The sequence below is a fragment of the Macrotis lagotis genome, chromosome 3 (assembly GCF_037893015.1).
Source record: "Macrotis lagotis isolate mMagLag1 chromosome 3, bilby.v1.9.chrom.fasta, whole genome shotgun sequence".
In the NCBI taxonomy this organism is placed as follows: Eukaryota; Metazoa; Chordata; class Mammalia; order Peramelemorphia; family Peramelidae; genus Macrotis; species Macrotis lagotis.
The window spans coordinates 236,385,087-236,397,040 of NC_133660.1; the positions used below are offsets into that span (position 1 = coordinate 236,385,087).

The following is an 11,954-nucleotide window of genomic DNA, read 5'->3' on the forward strand; positions in this document are numbered from 1 at the left end:
CAACTGGCTCTGGGTCTATATCTCCTTGGCCCAATATTGCATATGACTTTTATTGCATTGTGATCTGAGAAAGATGTATTCACTATTTCTGCCTTTCTGCAGTTGATCATTAGGTTTTTATGTCCTAGTACATGGTCAATTTTTGTATAGTTCCATGTACTGCAGAGAAAAAAGTATATTCCTTTCTATCACCATTCAATTTCCTCCATAAGTCTACCATATCTAGTTTTTCTTTTTTTTTTTTTTTAGATTTTTTTTTTTGCAAGGCCATGGGGTTAAGTGGCTTGCCCAAGGCCACATGGCTAGGTAAATATTAAGTGTCTGAGGTTGGATTTGAACCCAGGTACTCCTGACTTGAAGGCCAGTGCTCTATCCACTGCACCACCTAGCCACCCCCATATCTAGTTTTTCTAACAATCTATTTACCACCTTAACTTTTCTTTATTTTATGATTATAAATTCTAAATCTGAGAGCAGAAGGTTGAGGTCTCCCACTAGTGGAGTTTTGCTGTCTAGGTTTTCCTGTAGTTCTTTCACCTTCTCTTCTATGAATTTGGATGCTATCCCATTGGGTTCATACATATTCAGTATTGAAATCACGTTATTGTCTATGGCATCTTTTAGGAGGATATAGTTTCCTTCTTTATCTCTTTTAATGCTATCTATTTTTGCAGCTGCTTTGTCTGAGATAAGGATTGCTTTTTTCACTTCAGCTGAAGCAAAATATATTTTGATCCAACCTTTTACCTTTAATTCTCTATATGTATCTCTCTGCTTCAAATGAGTTTCTTGTAAGCAGCATATTGTAGGATTCTGGTTTTTAATCCATTTTGCTATTCACTTCCATTTTAAGGGATAGTTCATCCCATTCTCATTCAAAGTTATGATTATTAATTCTTTATTGCCCTCCATGCTATCTTCCCTCTGTTTGTATTTTCCCCCTTTCCCCCTTTATCTCTATTCCCCAGTATTTTGTTTCTGAATACCACCCCCTTCAGTGTGTTTGCCCTCCTATATCACCCCCCCTTCTTTCCCCTTTCCCTTTATCCCTTTTCCCCCTTTCCTTCCCTTTCTCCATTCCCCCTCCCCTTTTCCCCCTTTTAATACTTGAAAGGTTAGTTTTTAAATTAACTGAGTATGTGTAAATTGGCTTTAAGCCAAGTCTGATGAGAAGAAGATTCAGGTGTTTCTCATCTCCTCCATTCTCAAGGTCAATGGTTTTACTGATGAGGTATTTTACATTTTCTTCTATTTTTTCTATTTTTTTTATTTTGTTTAACAGGCTCTTGCTGTATCATGAAGTCATTAGTTTCTTCAAACTCCATTCTATTTTTTAGGGAGGAGTTTTCTTCATTAACCTTTTGCAACTCCTTTTCCAATTGGTCAATTATACTTTTGAAAGAGCTTTCCATTTGACCAATTGAGGTTTTGAGAGAATTATTTTCTTTTTGCATTTGCCCAATTGAGGATCTGAGAGATTTATTCTCATTTTGTATTTGACCAATTGTATTTTCTAAGGATTTGTTTTCTTGTTGCAAGGTATTAATTGTCTCTCCCAAATTTTCCAGTTGATTTTTATACTCCTTCCTTATTTCTTCAAGGAAGCCTTTTTGTGCTGGAGACCAAATCATATTCTCCTCAGAAGTTCTAAATCTCTGTGAGTTAGGGTCTTTTCCTACCAAGAATTTTTCTATGGATCCACCTTTCAACTGACCTTTCTTCATTTTGCTAAGACCTTGAGTTGGGGAGGGGCTGGTTCACAGGGGTTTGGTGTTGGGATACCTAGAGGCTTTACTCACTGAGTTCAATTTCTCTGGCTGACCAGTAGGAGGTGCTGGTTGCTTTCTCTGGAGTGTCTGTAACCTTTATTGAGGCCTTCTCCCTTAGCTTGAAGGGAGCTATTGAAGCTACTGTGTCATTTTGCCTCCAATCAATGGTGGGTTTTACCCAGCAGTGAGGTCATCCCTCTCCCTATTGTCAGCTGGGCTGGTTCTTCTGCTCACACACCTGTGCCTGAAGCAGAAGTAGTCAATGATTGTGTTTGTCCTGGGAAGTGGCCTCAGCCACAATGGAGGCATGGACTCAGAGTTCCTCAGCCGCAAAGAGCCCAGGGATAGTGTCCACAGCTCTCCTGTACCAGAACTCTCCCTCCAACCCTGTAGGCAAGCTCCACAGGGTCAGCGCCAACACCAGTGCCTCTGCTCCCTAGTTGACTCAAGCCAATTAAATTGCTTTAGAAAAGGCCTGTTGGGGTAGCTAGGTGGACACAATGGATAGAGTGCTGGCCCTGGAGTCAGGAGGACCTGAGTTCAAGTCTGCCCTCAGATACTTAATAATTGTCTAGCTGTGTGACCTTGGGAAAGTCACTTAACCCCACTGCCTTAAAAAAAAATTTTTAAGGCCCATCCTTGAAGAAAGATAATCATCACTTCTTTTCCTAGACATTTATTAATCATTCCTTTATTAATACTCTTGAATTTTCCCAAAAATCAAAATCAAACTCTCTAGAATAGGGTTTGCAGACTTCAGTATTATCCTTTTTATCCTTGTCAGGAAAAATTTGTCTCTTCCAGACCTATGACAACTCTCCAGTTCTCTACAATCTTTTGGAGATTACCAACAGTAACCAGTTCTATAGATGACATGGGGTTTAGTTCATCAGGTTCTGGGGACTTAAGGTTACTATGGCCTTACTTGGGCTAGATTTTAACTCCATCTTCTCCATGTCTATCCTTTCAAGTTCAAGATAGTTCTCCTGAGTTGTTTCCAGCCTGAGCAGTAGGTTCAAGTCCTTTTCTTCAATCCTGTGTTCTCCAGTATAACTCCTTAACTGCCTTTGGGTGAGTGGGGAGAGAGTAAGGGGGGGAGGGGATGCTAACAAGTCTCAGCAACCTGAGCTCTAAATTCCTAACACAGTTCTTAACCTTTTGTATTCGTTATGCATTATCAGACCTGGCTTTCCTCTTCTCTAGGAGTCCTTTTAAAATCCAAATTTACTAATGAGCAAAGGATGAAGCATCTGTCCTGGAGTCAGGAGGACCTGAGTTCAAATCCAGCCTCAGACACTTGACTCTTACTAGCTGTATGACTTTGGTTAAGTCACTTAACCCTGATAGACTCACAACTAGGCCCATCACCAGTTGTCCTGATTCTTATCTGGATTCTGGACCCAGATGATGCTGGAGGAGAAAGTGGGGCTGGTGACTCAGGAAAGCACCCCCTCACTCAAATCCAGTTCCTGTACTTGTCAAGGTATCACTTCCCTGATGTCATGGTCATCTTTGAGAAAGAAAAGCATTACCCTATTCACTCACCCACCCATGAGTCTCTCTTTGTAACAGAAGAAAATTTGTTAATGCCAACCTATCTACTGCATGTGACAGCATAAGAAATATTCCACACTACAATCTCCCATTGAAGCTCAAAGAGCTGTGCTAGGATTACAGAGAGGTACCACTATGCTTGTCTCTCTTTTTAATTTATCATACCTAATGATCTTTGATCCATAAATACCACTACCAAAATGATCACAAAAAAGGGTAAACAAACTACATGTACAAGAATATTCATAGAAGCTCTTTTTTGTGGTGGCAAAGAATTGGAAATTGAGATTTCCATTAATTTGGGAATGACTAAACAAGTTGCAGTACTGGCATATTATTGCTCTATAATAAACATTAAGAAGGATGATTTCTAGTAAGACTTGCATGAACTGATGCTGAGTGAAGTGAGCAGAACCAGGAGAACATTGTATATATTAACAGCAACACTATATGAAGAAAAACTATGATGGACTTAGCTCTTCTCAGCAATAACTACAATGATCAAAGACAACTTTAAAAGACCTGAGAAGGAAAATGCCATCTACAGAGAAAGAACATATGAATGCTGATCAAAGCATACCATCCTCACTTTTTAATTTTGTTTTTTGATTTTCCCTTCTCATGGTTTTTCCCTTGTTTTGATTTCTCTTTTATTCTATGACCAATATCTAACTATGTGTCCCACAATTATACATGTAAAACTTCTATAAGATTACTTTCTATCTTGAGGGGATGGGGGGAGAAGTGTTGGAGGGAGAAAAAATTATACAAAAATTAATGTTGCAAATTATCTCTATATATAATTGGAATAATTAATTAATTGAACTTTTTTTTAAATCATAGATATAATACTGGAAGGGAACTAAGGCTACTGAGGCCCAGGTCAACTAGGTGACTTGCTTATGATTCTCACAGTAAGTTTCAGAGGCAGACCAGGACTCTAGAGTCCATATTCTTGCCACTTTACCATGATTTTCCTAGGCTCTGTGGTATTTCAGTAGAGAGAAGTAGAAGTAGGCAGTTTTCTCCATCTTTCTTTTCTATTTAAGACTCTTGGGATTTGATTTGCAAAAGTTCAAGAAAATACACTTTTAAAAGACCATATGAAGAGAATGTCATCCCAGGATAGGAACCCATCTGTCCTAGATTTTAAGTCACAGTTCAGGAACCTGAAACTTATAGAGAAACATTTTAATCATATTCTCCTCAAGAACCTATCCACACAGTGTTAATGTTCCTCTCCTCAAGAAAAAAAAAATCTTTCCACCTACTTATCAAGATCTGAAATTTCTTGAAGGAAAAATTCTTTCATTCCACAATAAGCCACAATGTCCCATATCAATACTTCCTGTGAGAAGAGGGGGCACAGGAGCTATCAAAACATTCATCAACAAAGACTATAGGTTTTTTTGGAAGGCAATGGGGTTAAGTGACTTGCCCAAGGCCACACAGCTAGGTAATTATTAAGTATCTGAGGCCACATTTGAACTCAAGTACTGCTGAGTCCAGGGCTGGTGCTCTATCCACTGCACCACCTAGCCACCCCAACAAAAACTATATTTCAATAAATCAAAATAGTTACATTCCAATCTTTGTTCTGTCACAATTTGAGGAGTCTCTAAGTTTCAATGTCTTCATGTGTAAAATAAAGTACTTTCACTAAATGACGGTAACTATCCCTTTCACCCTTAATTCTATGATCCCATAAAAAATCACTTGATTAAGGTAACCCAATAATAAAACTCAGTTATGCTAAAATGATATAAATCTTCAAGTCCAAATTTGTGATTTGTTTTCTGTTTGGCTAAGGCCAGTGTGTTAAAAAGTAGGAACATCCTGGTACCTAATTATCCAGAAAGAGGTTGGTGTTGCTGGTCAAATTCCATGACTTCAGCCTTGACCTAATGAAAGGAGTCAACAGAAGTCAAATGCTTTGTAAATCTTAAAGCTCTTAAAAAGCTATATAAATGTCAGCTATTGTTATTATAACTAGGGTTAGCTATATTTACTTTCAACTGTGTAGACAAAACATATTCTATTGCAGCACAGTGGAAACTGCTGTAAGAAGGGTCCAACACACACACAATCACTATTGGGAAGCCAAAGGAACACTTAAAGAGGTAGGAGGGGCAGCCCTGAATTCTAACTAGCTGTGTTACTTTTCCAAGTTCATTGTCCTTATCTTTTAAATGAAAAGGGCTTATACTTACTTGATTGTACTTTAAAGTCCCTTCTGGCTCTAAATTCTTTAATTGGAAAAGATCTTTTTAAAAAATTAACAAAGAGAGATAGATAGATAGATAGATAGATAGATAGATAGATGGATGGATGGATAAATAAATAAATAAGAAACAACGTTTCTGGGTGATTTATAATCAATTAGTAATCAGCCTAGTTAGCAATCAACAAATTGATGGTTAGTAGTTTCTCTCAGTAATCCATGGAAAGCTTGAAAGTTTTAAATATTTTTTGAAAGAGGATGGCCTTTGCAAATGAAAATCAAACCTGAATGGTTAAAATTTATGAAGTTGTGAGAAGAGACAGAGAAGTGAAAAGTCTTCAGCTCCTCCTTACTGAGTCATGATATGACTTGACCATGATCCTGAAGCCACCTCCAGTATATCCGGCCAGGGGATTTCACCTCCACAGAGACCATTCCATTTGGTTTTCTCGTACTTAAGCAGGGTCAAGGTAAATTGTAATGAAGGAGTATGAGTATAGGGGCTTCTTTCCCAGGTAAGAACTCAGCCAGACTATATATTCTGCTTATATTCTAAACAAAAGGTAGGTGTCTCTTAGGTAGGTGGGGTCCCACCCAAGATTAAAGAGCATGTTCTTTGCAGGTAGAGGTCTTCTCAATAAGCCATGTCCTTCAGAGATAAGAGTTGGGTCTCAAAGAGGAAACTGAGGAGAAAAGCCTAGATTATCAAATAAACACTATTAATACAACAGTATAATTATTATTTTATTCAAGAGGGAAGGTCAGAGGTGGTAAGTTATCCAAGGTTACACAAAGAGCCAAAATTCAAACCCAAGTCCCCTGACTCCATATTCAACATTATACAATACCACAAAACACTATGCCACCCTATATAGGGCTCCCCATCTCAAGCAAGCCATCAGGCTCTACCTCCCCAGTAGCAGGGACCAATTCATGCTGTGTTTCCTAAAAAAACCACAAAATAACAGACTTTGAAAAGATGTCCTCAAAATGCATAACTTTTACATAAAAATGTCAAATATTTCTTCATCTACATATTTCAAGAGAGTAAAATAAGTTATTAAAATAAACAAAATGATAGCTTTTAGGAAATCCAATATATTTAAGTCCTATCAAATCCATCATATAATAAGAGTATCAATATGAGTGGAAGAAAGTATTCTGAGAAGTCATATTTAATTAGAATCAACTTAATTTCAAAAATATGAATAATCTTAACAATGTAGGCTATCTAGGAAAAAAGAAGTAACCTTTTGCATTAGTTATCAAACTTTAAAAAACATCAATTCTGTATTACCTAAATCTGTATCACAAAAGTGATCAAATAAAAAACTCAGAGTGAAGTTTTGCAAGAAATACTTGTAATGTCATAAATTGTAGTTTGTTATTCAAATGTCCAAAGCTATTATAAAAGCAACTGGGTCTTTTTTTTTTTAACTTCTTCCTCATCTCACTTTTAGCTGACTATTGGGAAACATGATATAGACCTAATATTTTTTTCATGTTGGGTATCATTAAGCCAGGAAATCAAAACAAAGATTGCAATAAATAGATTTAAACTTGAAACCACTTAAATGTTTGTAAAATAATTTTCAGTACTATTAAAGACCAATATTCATATATACATGAGATTACTATAAGATATTTCAAATATTTGTTGTTAGTCTTCAACATGGCACTCAATTCACAAAACAATTCTGCTAAATCCACCCTGAAATTAAGTTTTAAAGACAATGAACTCTGTAATTTTTTCTTGTAGGGAATTTTAATCTCTGATAATGTAAATTGTGCTAAAATATTTTTAAATGTAAAAATTGTATTGTGTAGGCTTGTCAAGCTGTTCTGTTTAATTGTTTATCTTTACTAGGAGACAAGGTTCATGAGGGCGGGGGATAACGGGAAATAATTATTAAAGACAAAGGATAGGAACTGGTCTAAAGGAATTTCTCAATGAGAAAACTCTCCTTTTTGACATGGGTTGGCACACTTTAGAGCAGAGGTGTTAAATTAGAAATCTTGATGGAACACCATCGTTCTATTACAAACCAGGAGGGATGGGAATTCAGGGAAGACTGGAAGGATATGCATGAACTGATGCTGATCAAGATGAGCAGAACCAGAACATTTTACACCCTAACAGCAACATGGGCATGATGATCAACCTTGATGGACTTGCTCATTCCATCAGTGCAACAATCAGGGACAATTTGGGGGTATATGTGATGGAGAATGCCATATGTATCCCAAGAAAGAATTATGCAGTTTGAACAAAGACCAAAGATTATTACTTTTAATTTAAAAAAAAAATTGCCTTATTATGTAATTCTGCTATATCTCATACTATATGTTTCTTCCATAGAAGCAATGTAAAGACTAACAAACTGCCTTCTGTGGGAGGTGGAGGGGGGAAGCAATATTGGGGAAAACTTGTAAAACTCAAAATAAATAAAACCTTTCTAAAATAAAAAAATAAAATAAAACTCAGGGGAAAGAAATTAGAAATCTTTGGCACCAAAACTCAGTGCCATCCAAACCATAAAAATAGAATACAACATAGAAAATGTTAATTTATAGTTTTCTAAGAGAATGAGTGATGGTGAGCAAAGAAGCTCGGAAAGGTACACTGTAAAAGTCACAAAGAAATCGGAATTGGATAGAAGAGAAAAGAGGGAGGAAAGTTGTGAATTGTTTTGAATAAGAAAGAGACCCAGGCAGATTTGGGCACATGGCACAACTTTTCAAACAATTTAAATCAATGATTCTTTGCCAGTTAGCTTTTGTGGAAGAAGCAAAATGAGAAGCCAGGTCTTTGGACTATTTCCCCTAACTGTCTATAGTCACTTCAATGAGAATTTTCTAAGCCCCACAGTTTTGGGGGTAGACCCAAGCCTGGAACACGAAGCTATCTCCCAGCTCCCTGCCTGCTTGTCCCCATTTTTAATAATTAAATAGGAGTCTTCTATAACAGGGAACTTTGGCTTATGGAACCAGGTCTCCAATTCCGGGCACTTCCTGCCTGGCCTGGAAATGCCATACCAGGTCTGCACATCTGTTTTCTTTTCTTAGCTCTCCTACTTACTATCTGTACTTTCAGATAGTACTCTACCCCTGGGCCTCTACTTTGCCAGTCACTGACAAGACTTGTCTCCAGTTTAACTTTTCCCAGCAGAGTCAGAAATCAAAGCTAGATCCTGTCGCTCCCAGTGTACCTTTTCCCTGTTTAAATGGAAGGCAGTGTTTCAATTGCAGCTGATTATGAAGGTAGACATTTCTGTAGCACCCAGACATAGAAAGTGTGTTACACAATCCATCTGAGTCTCACACATGGCTGTAAAACAGCTGCTACAATTATAATGCTCATTTTGCAGATGAGGCTCAACAGGATACAACTGAGGCAAGGTCACTGTGATGCCAGGTCCAATGCTCAAGTCCCATGGCAACTAAGAGCCTAGGTTCACTAACTCCCCTCCTAGAGCTTTGAGCACTAATACCACCATGGTGAACATTTTCTAATCTGGACCATGTAGCTTTTATGGCAAAATTAGGATGAGAACTCAATTGTCCTCACTCCAAGACCAATAAGTCCTTTCATAAAATGTGCTTCACATCAGGTACGTTGACATCTAATACAAGAGTTCTTGATCTTTTTTGGTGTCCCAGACCCCTTTAGTGGTGTGATTAAACCTATAGATCCTTTCTCAGAATCATGTTTTTAGAGGCATAAAATAAGATTACAAAGAAAACCAATGTGTATTGAAAGTTTTCATTTTTTCTTTCTATCTAAATTCACTAATCTCCCACCCAACTCTATCTGTGGACCTCAGGCTAAGAACTCCTGATTACTGGCTTCCTTTCAATTTTCTAAAACATTGCAGGGACTTCTCCAATTGTTACACAATTGAGTTTATATTTCAATAGGAGAAATCTCATTTTAATTCCCATGAAATTTCTGGCTTCCTCTAAAACATGTAAATATACTTATTCCATCCAAAGCAAAATTGCAGATCCACTATTTAACACCATTGACAACAAGCTTACGGCCAAGCTTAAAACGTAATAAATCTTTGATGACAAACCCAGATCTTCACACAGTGCTCAAATTGGTGGCCAAAAAAGTTCAAAGCAGAAGTGCAGACAGTTTCTTCACCATCATTTTTATTAGAAGCACAGAGAGCGTTTCCATGCATTACAAATCATTTTAACAGGAAAACAAAGGCTACCCGGCCTAGAAACACCACGAACTAAACAAATGGTTGGCAGAGAGACAACTGCAAAAGCTTCCCACTGGCAGTTTCCCACCTCACTGCATCTCACGAGGCCTTCGCTGATCACAAGACCCCCTTTTCCAACTCTACAATGCTCTCTAGAACTCTGTGATTCTAAATTGTGAAGGACTAAACCCGTACGCATGCTTTCATGGTCCAATAAGAAACCTTGGCTAAGCAAACTTTCTCCAATTAAGGCACAGAAGGTGGTGCCCGTTGGCACACGCAAGGAGCCTTCAATGTTTTGCTCCCAGTCCCAGTCAGGGTCAGCATTTGAACCCAAGCCTTCGTGACTCAGAAGCAGCCTCAAGCAGAAGAATGCCAGAAAGTAAAACTTAAAATGTAGCATCAACTCGTCAGTAGCTATGCTTAATGCTACCCACAGATGAAAGCAAAGCTAAACTGCAATGCAAAGTTTCACAAACTTGTATCAAACGGATCATCAGGTTGTCCGGATTAACACTCCACTTCGATCCTATTCATAGTCCTAAAATGATCAGTGATGAACAGAAGAGGTTCCTTTCGACCTAACGCTCTTCTCGCGCCATCGGCACCATGTGTGCATTCTTCCCAAAGCCATTTTTTTCTAAAACTCTGACTTGACTTTTCTTGCCTGCGATCACTAATCCCAAAACACAAGACGCGCCCATCGCGCGCCTTGGCTGACACGGGGCAGCGGGACCGGGCCGCCTCGGCACAGACACGCGGACCCGGGTCAGCCCCCCGCCCAAGCCGCTGGGCGGCGGAGGCGGGTTTCGGTCCCGCCCCAGACGGGCTCCCCAAGTGCGGGCGCCCCCGAACCCCGCTGGGGCCCCGCGCGCCCAGGAGCGCCTCCGCCGTGAGCCCCGCGCTCCACAGCAGAGCGCCCGGGGGGGGGGGGGGAGGGGGAGCCCCGGAGCGCCCGAAGCCCTTCATCTAGGCTCGTCTCCACAGCGCCCCGCACCCCGAAGTTCGGGGCAGCCGCGCCGAGCGGGGTCTGCGGCCCGGGACGGCACGCTTCTCCGCGCCCCCCCCGCCCGCGCCCCGGGCCCTACCTGTTCTCGGGAGATGCAGGGCAGCGAGGGCCTGCGGGGCGTCTGGCCGCCGAAGCCGCGGGGAGCCTCGGCCAGGGGCGCGCAGCTCGACCTCCTCCGGGGGCGGATCACCGGCACCCTGCCCTCGGCGGCCGGCCCGGCCGGGGACGGGGCTTCCCGGGGCGGGAAGAAGCGGTCGAGCCCCAGGGCCAGCGCCGTGCCGAGGCCGCCGGCCAGCCAGGACAGCAGGGGCCGGAGGGCGCCGGGCAGGAGGCCCAGGCTGGCCACCGACACCCACCAGACGGCGCCGCAGAAGAGCAGCGCCGGGGCGCCGCGCGGGGGCCGCCCGGGCCGCAGCCGGCCCAGCAGCGCGGCGCAGCCCAGCACCAGCAGCAGCCGGGCCGGCGCCGCCAGCGGCCCCTCGGGCCCCGGGCCCCACTGCGCCAGCACCAGGTCTCCCCCGAAGCAGCAGGCGGGCAGCGCCAGCAGCCCCCAGGCCGGCGGGGCGGCGCGGCGGCGGCGCGGCCGGGCCAGCGGGCAGGTGAAGAAGAAGAAGGCGCAGGCGAGGCTGAAGAGCGGGCAGAGCACGCGCGGGAGCCCGCGGAGCAGCAGCGCCAGCGGCCGGCCCAGGCGCGCGCAGCCCTCGGGCCACAGCAGGCGGGCCAGCAGCCAGCCGGCCAGCGCGCCCAGCGCCGAGGCGGCCAGGGCCCCGTCGGGGGCGCGGCGCGGCGGGCGCGGCGGGCCCGGGGGCGCGGGCGGCGCGCGGGGCAGCAGCAGCCCCACGTTGCACAGGCGGCACACGCGGTACCAGAAGCCGCGCGGGGGGTCCTCGCGCAGCGGGCTGGCCGAGCCGCGCACGTAGCCGTTCCGCAGGCTCTCCCGCGGGGGCCCGGCCCCGTCCCGCCGCGGGGGCCGCCGCATGGCCGCGCCGGCTCGGCCCCTCGGGCCGCGGATCCGCTCCCTCGCTGGCTCGCCCGCTCGCTCGCGCCCTCTGGGCCCTCGGGACGCGCCGGCGGCCCCGGCTCCCGCGGCCGCGCCCCGCCCCCGCCCCCCGCGGGCCGCCCGGCTCGGGCCGTTGGGCGTCCGGCGCGCGCTGCTCCTCCTCCTGCCCGGCCTGCCCGGCCTCCCCGCT

At 43.4% G+C, this 11,954-nt stretch overlaps 1 protein-coding gene across 1 annotated transcript in view; it reads right to left on the bottom strand.

The window, feature by feature from the left end:
- The window catches only part of PDE3B (phosphodiesterase 3B), a 180,683-nt gene extending 168,940 nt beyond the window's left edge, over positions 1-11,743 (bottom strand). Inside the window, exon 1 of the mRNA XM_074230219.1 lies at positions 10,844-11,743. Coding sequence (XP_074086320.1) covers positions 10,844-11,743 — 900 coding nt within the window. The remainder of the gene's footprint in view (positions 1-10,843) is intronic.
- Between the last annotated feature and the right edge of the window lie 211 nt (positions 11,744-11,954).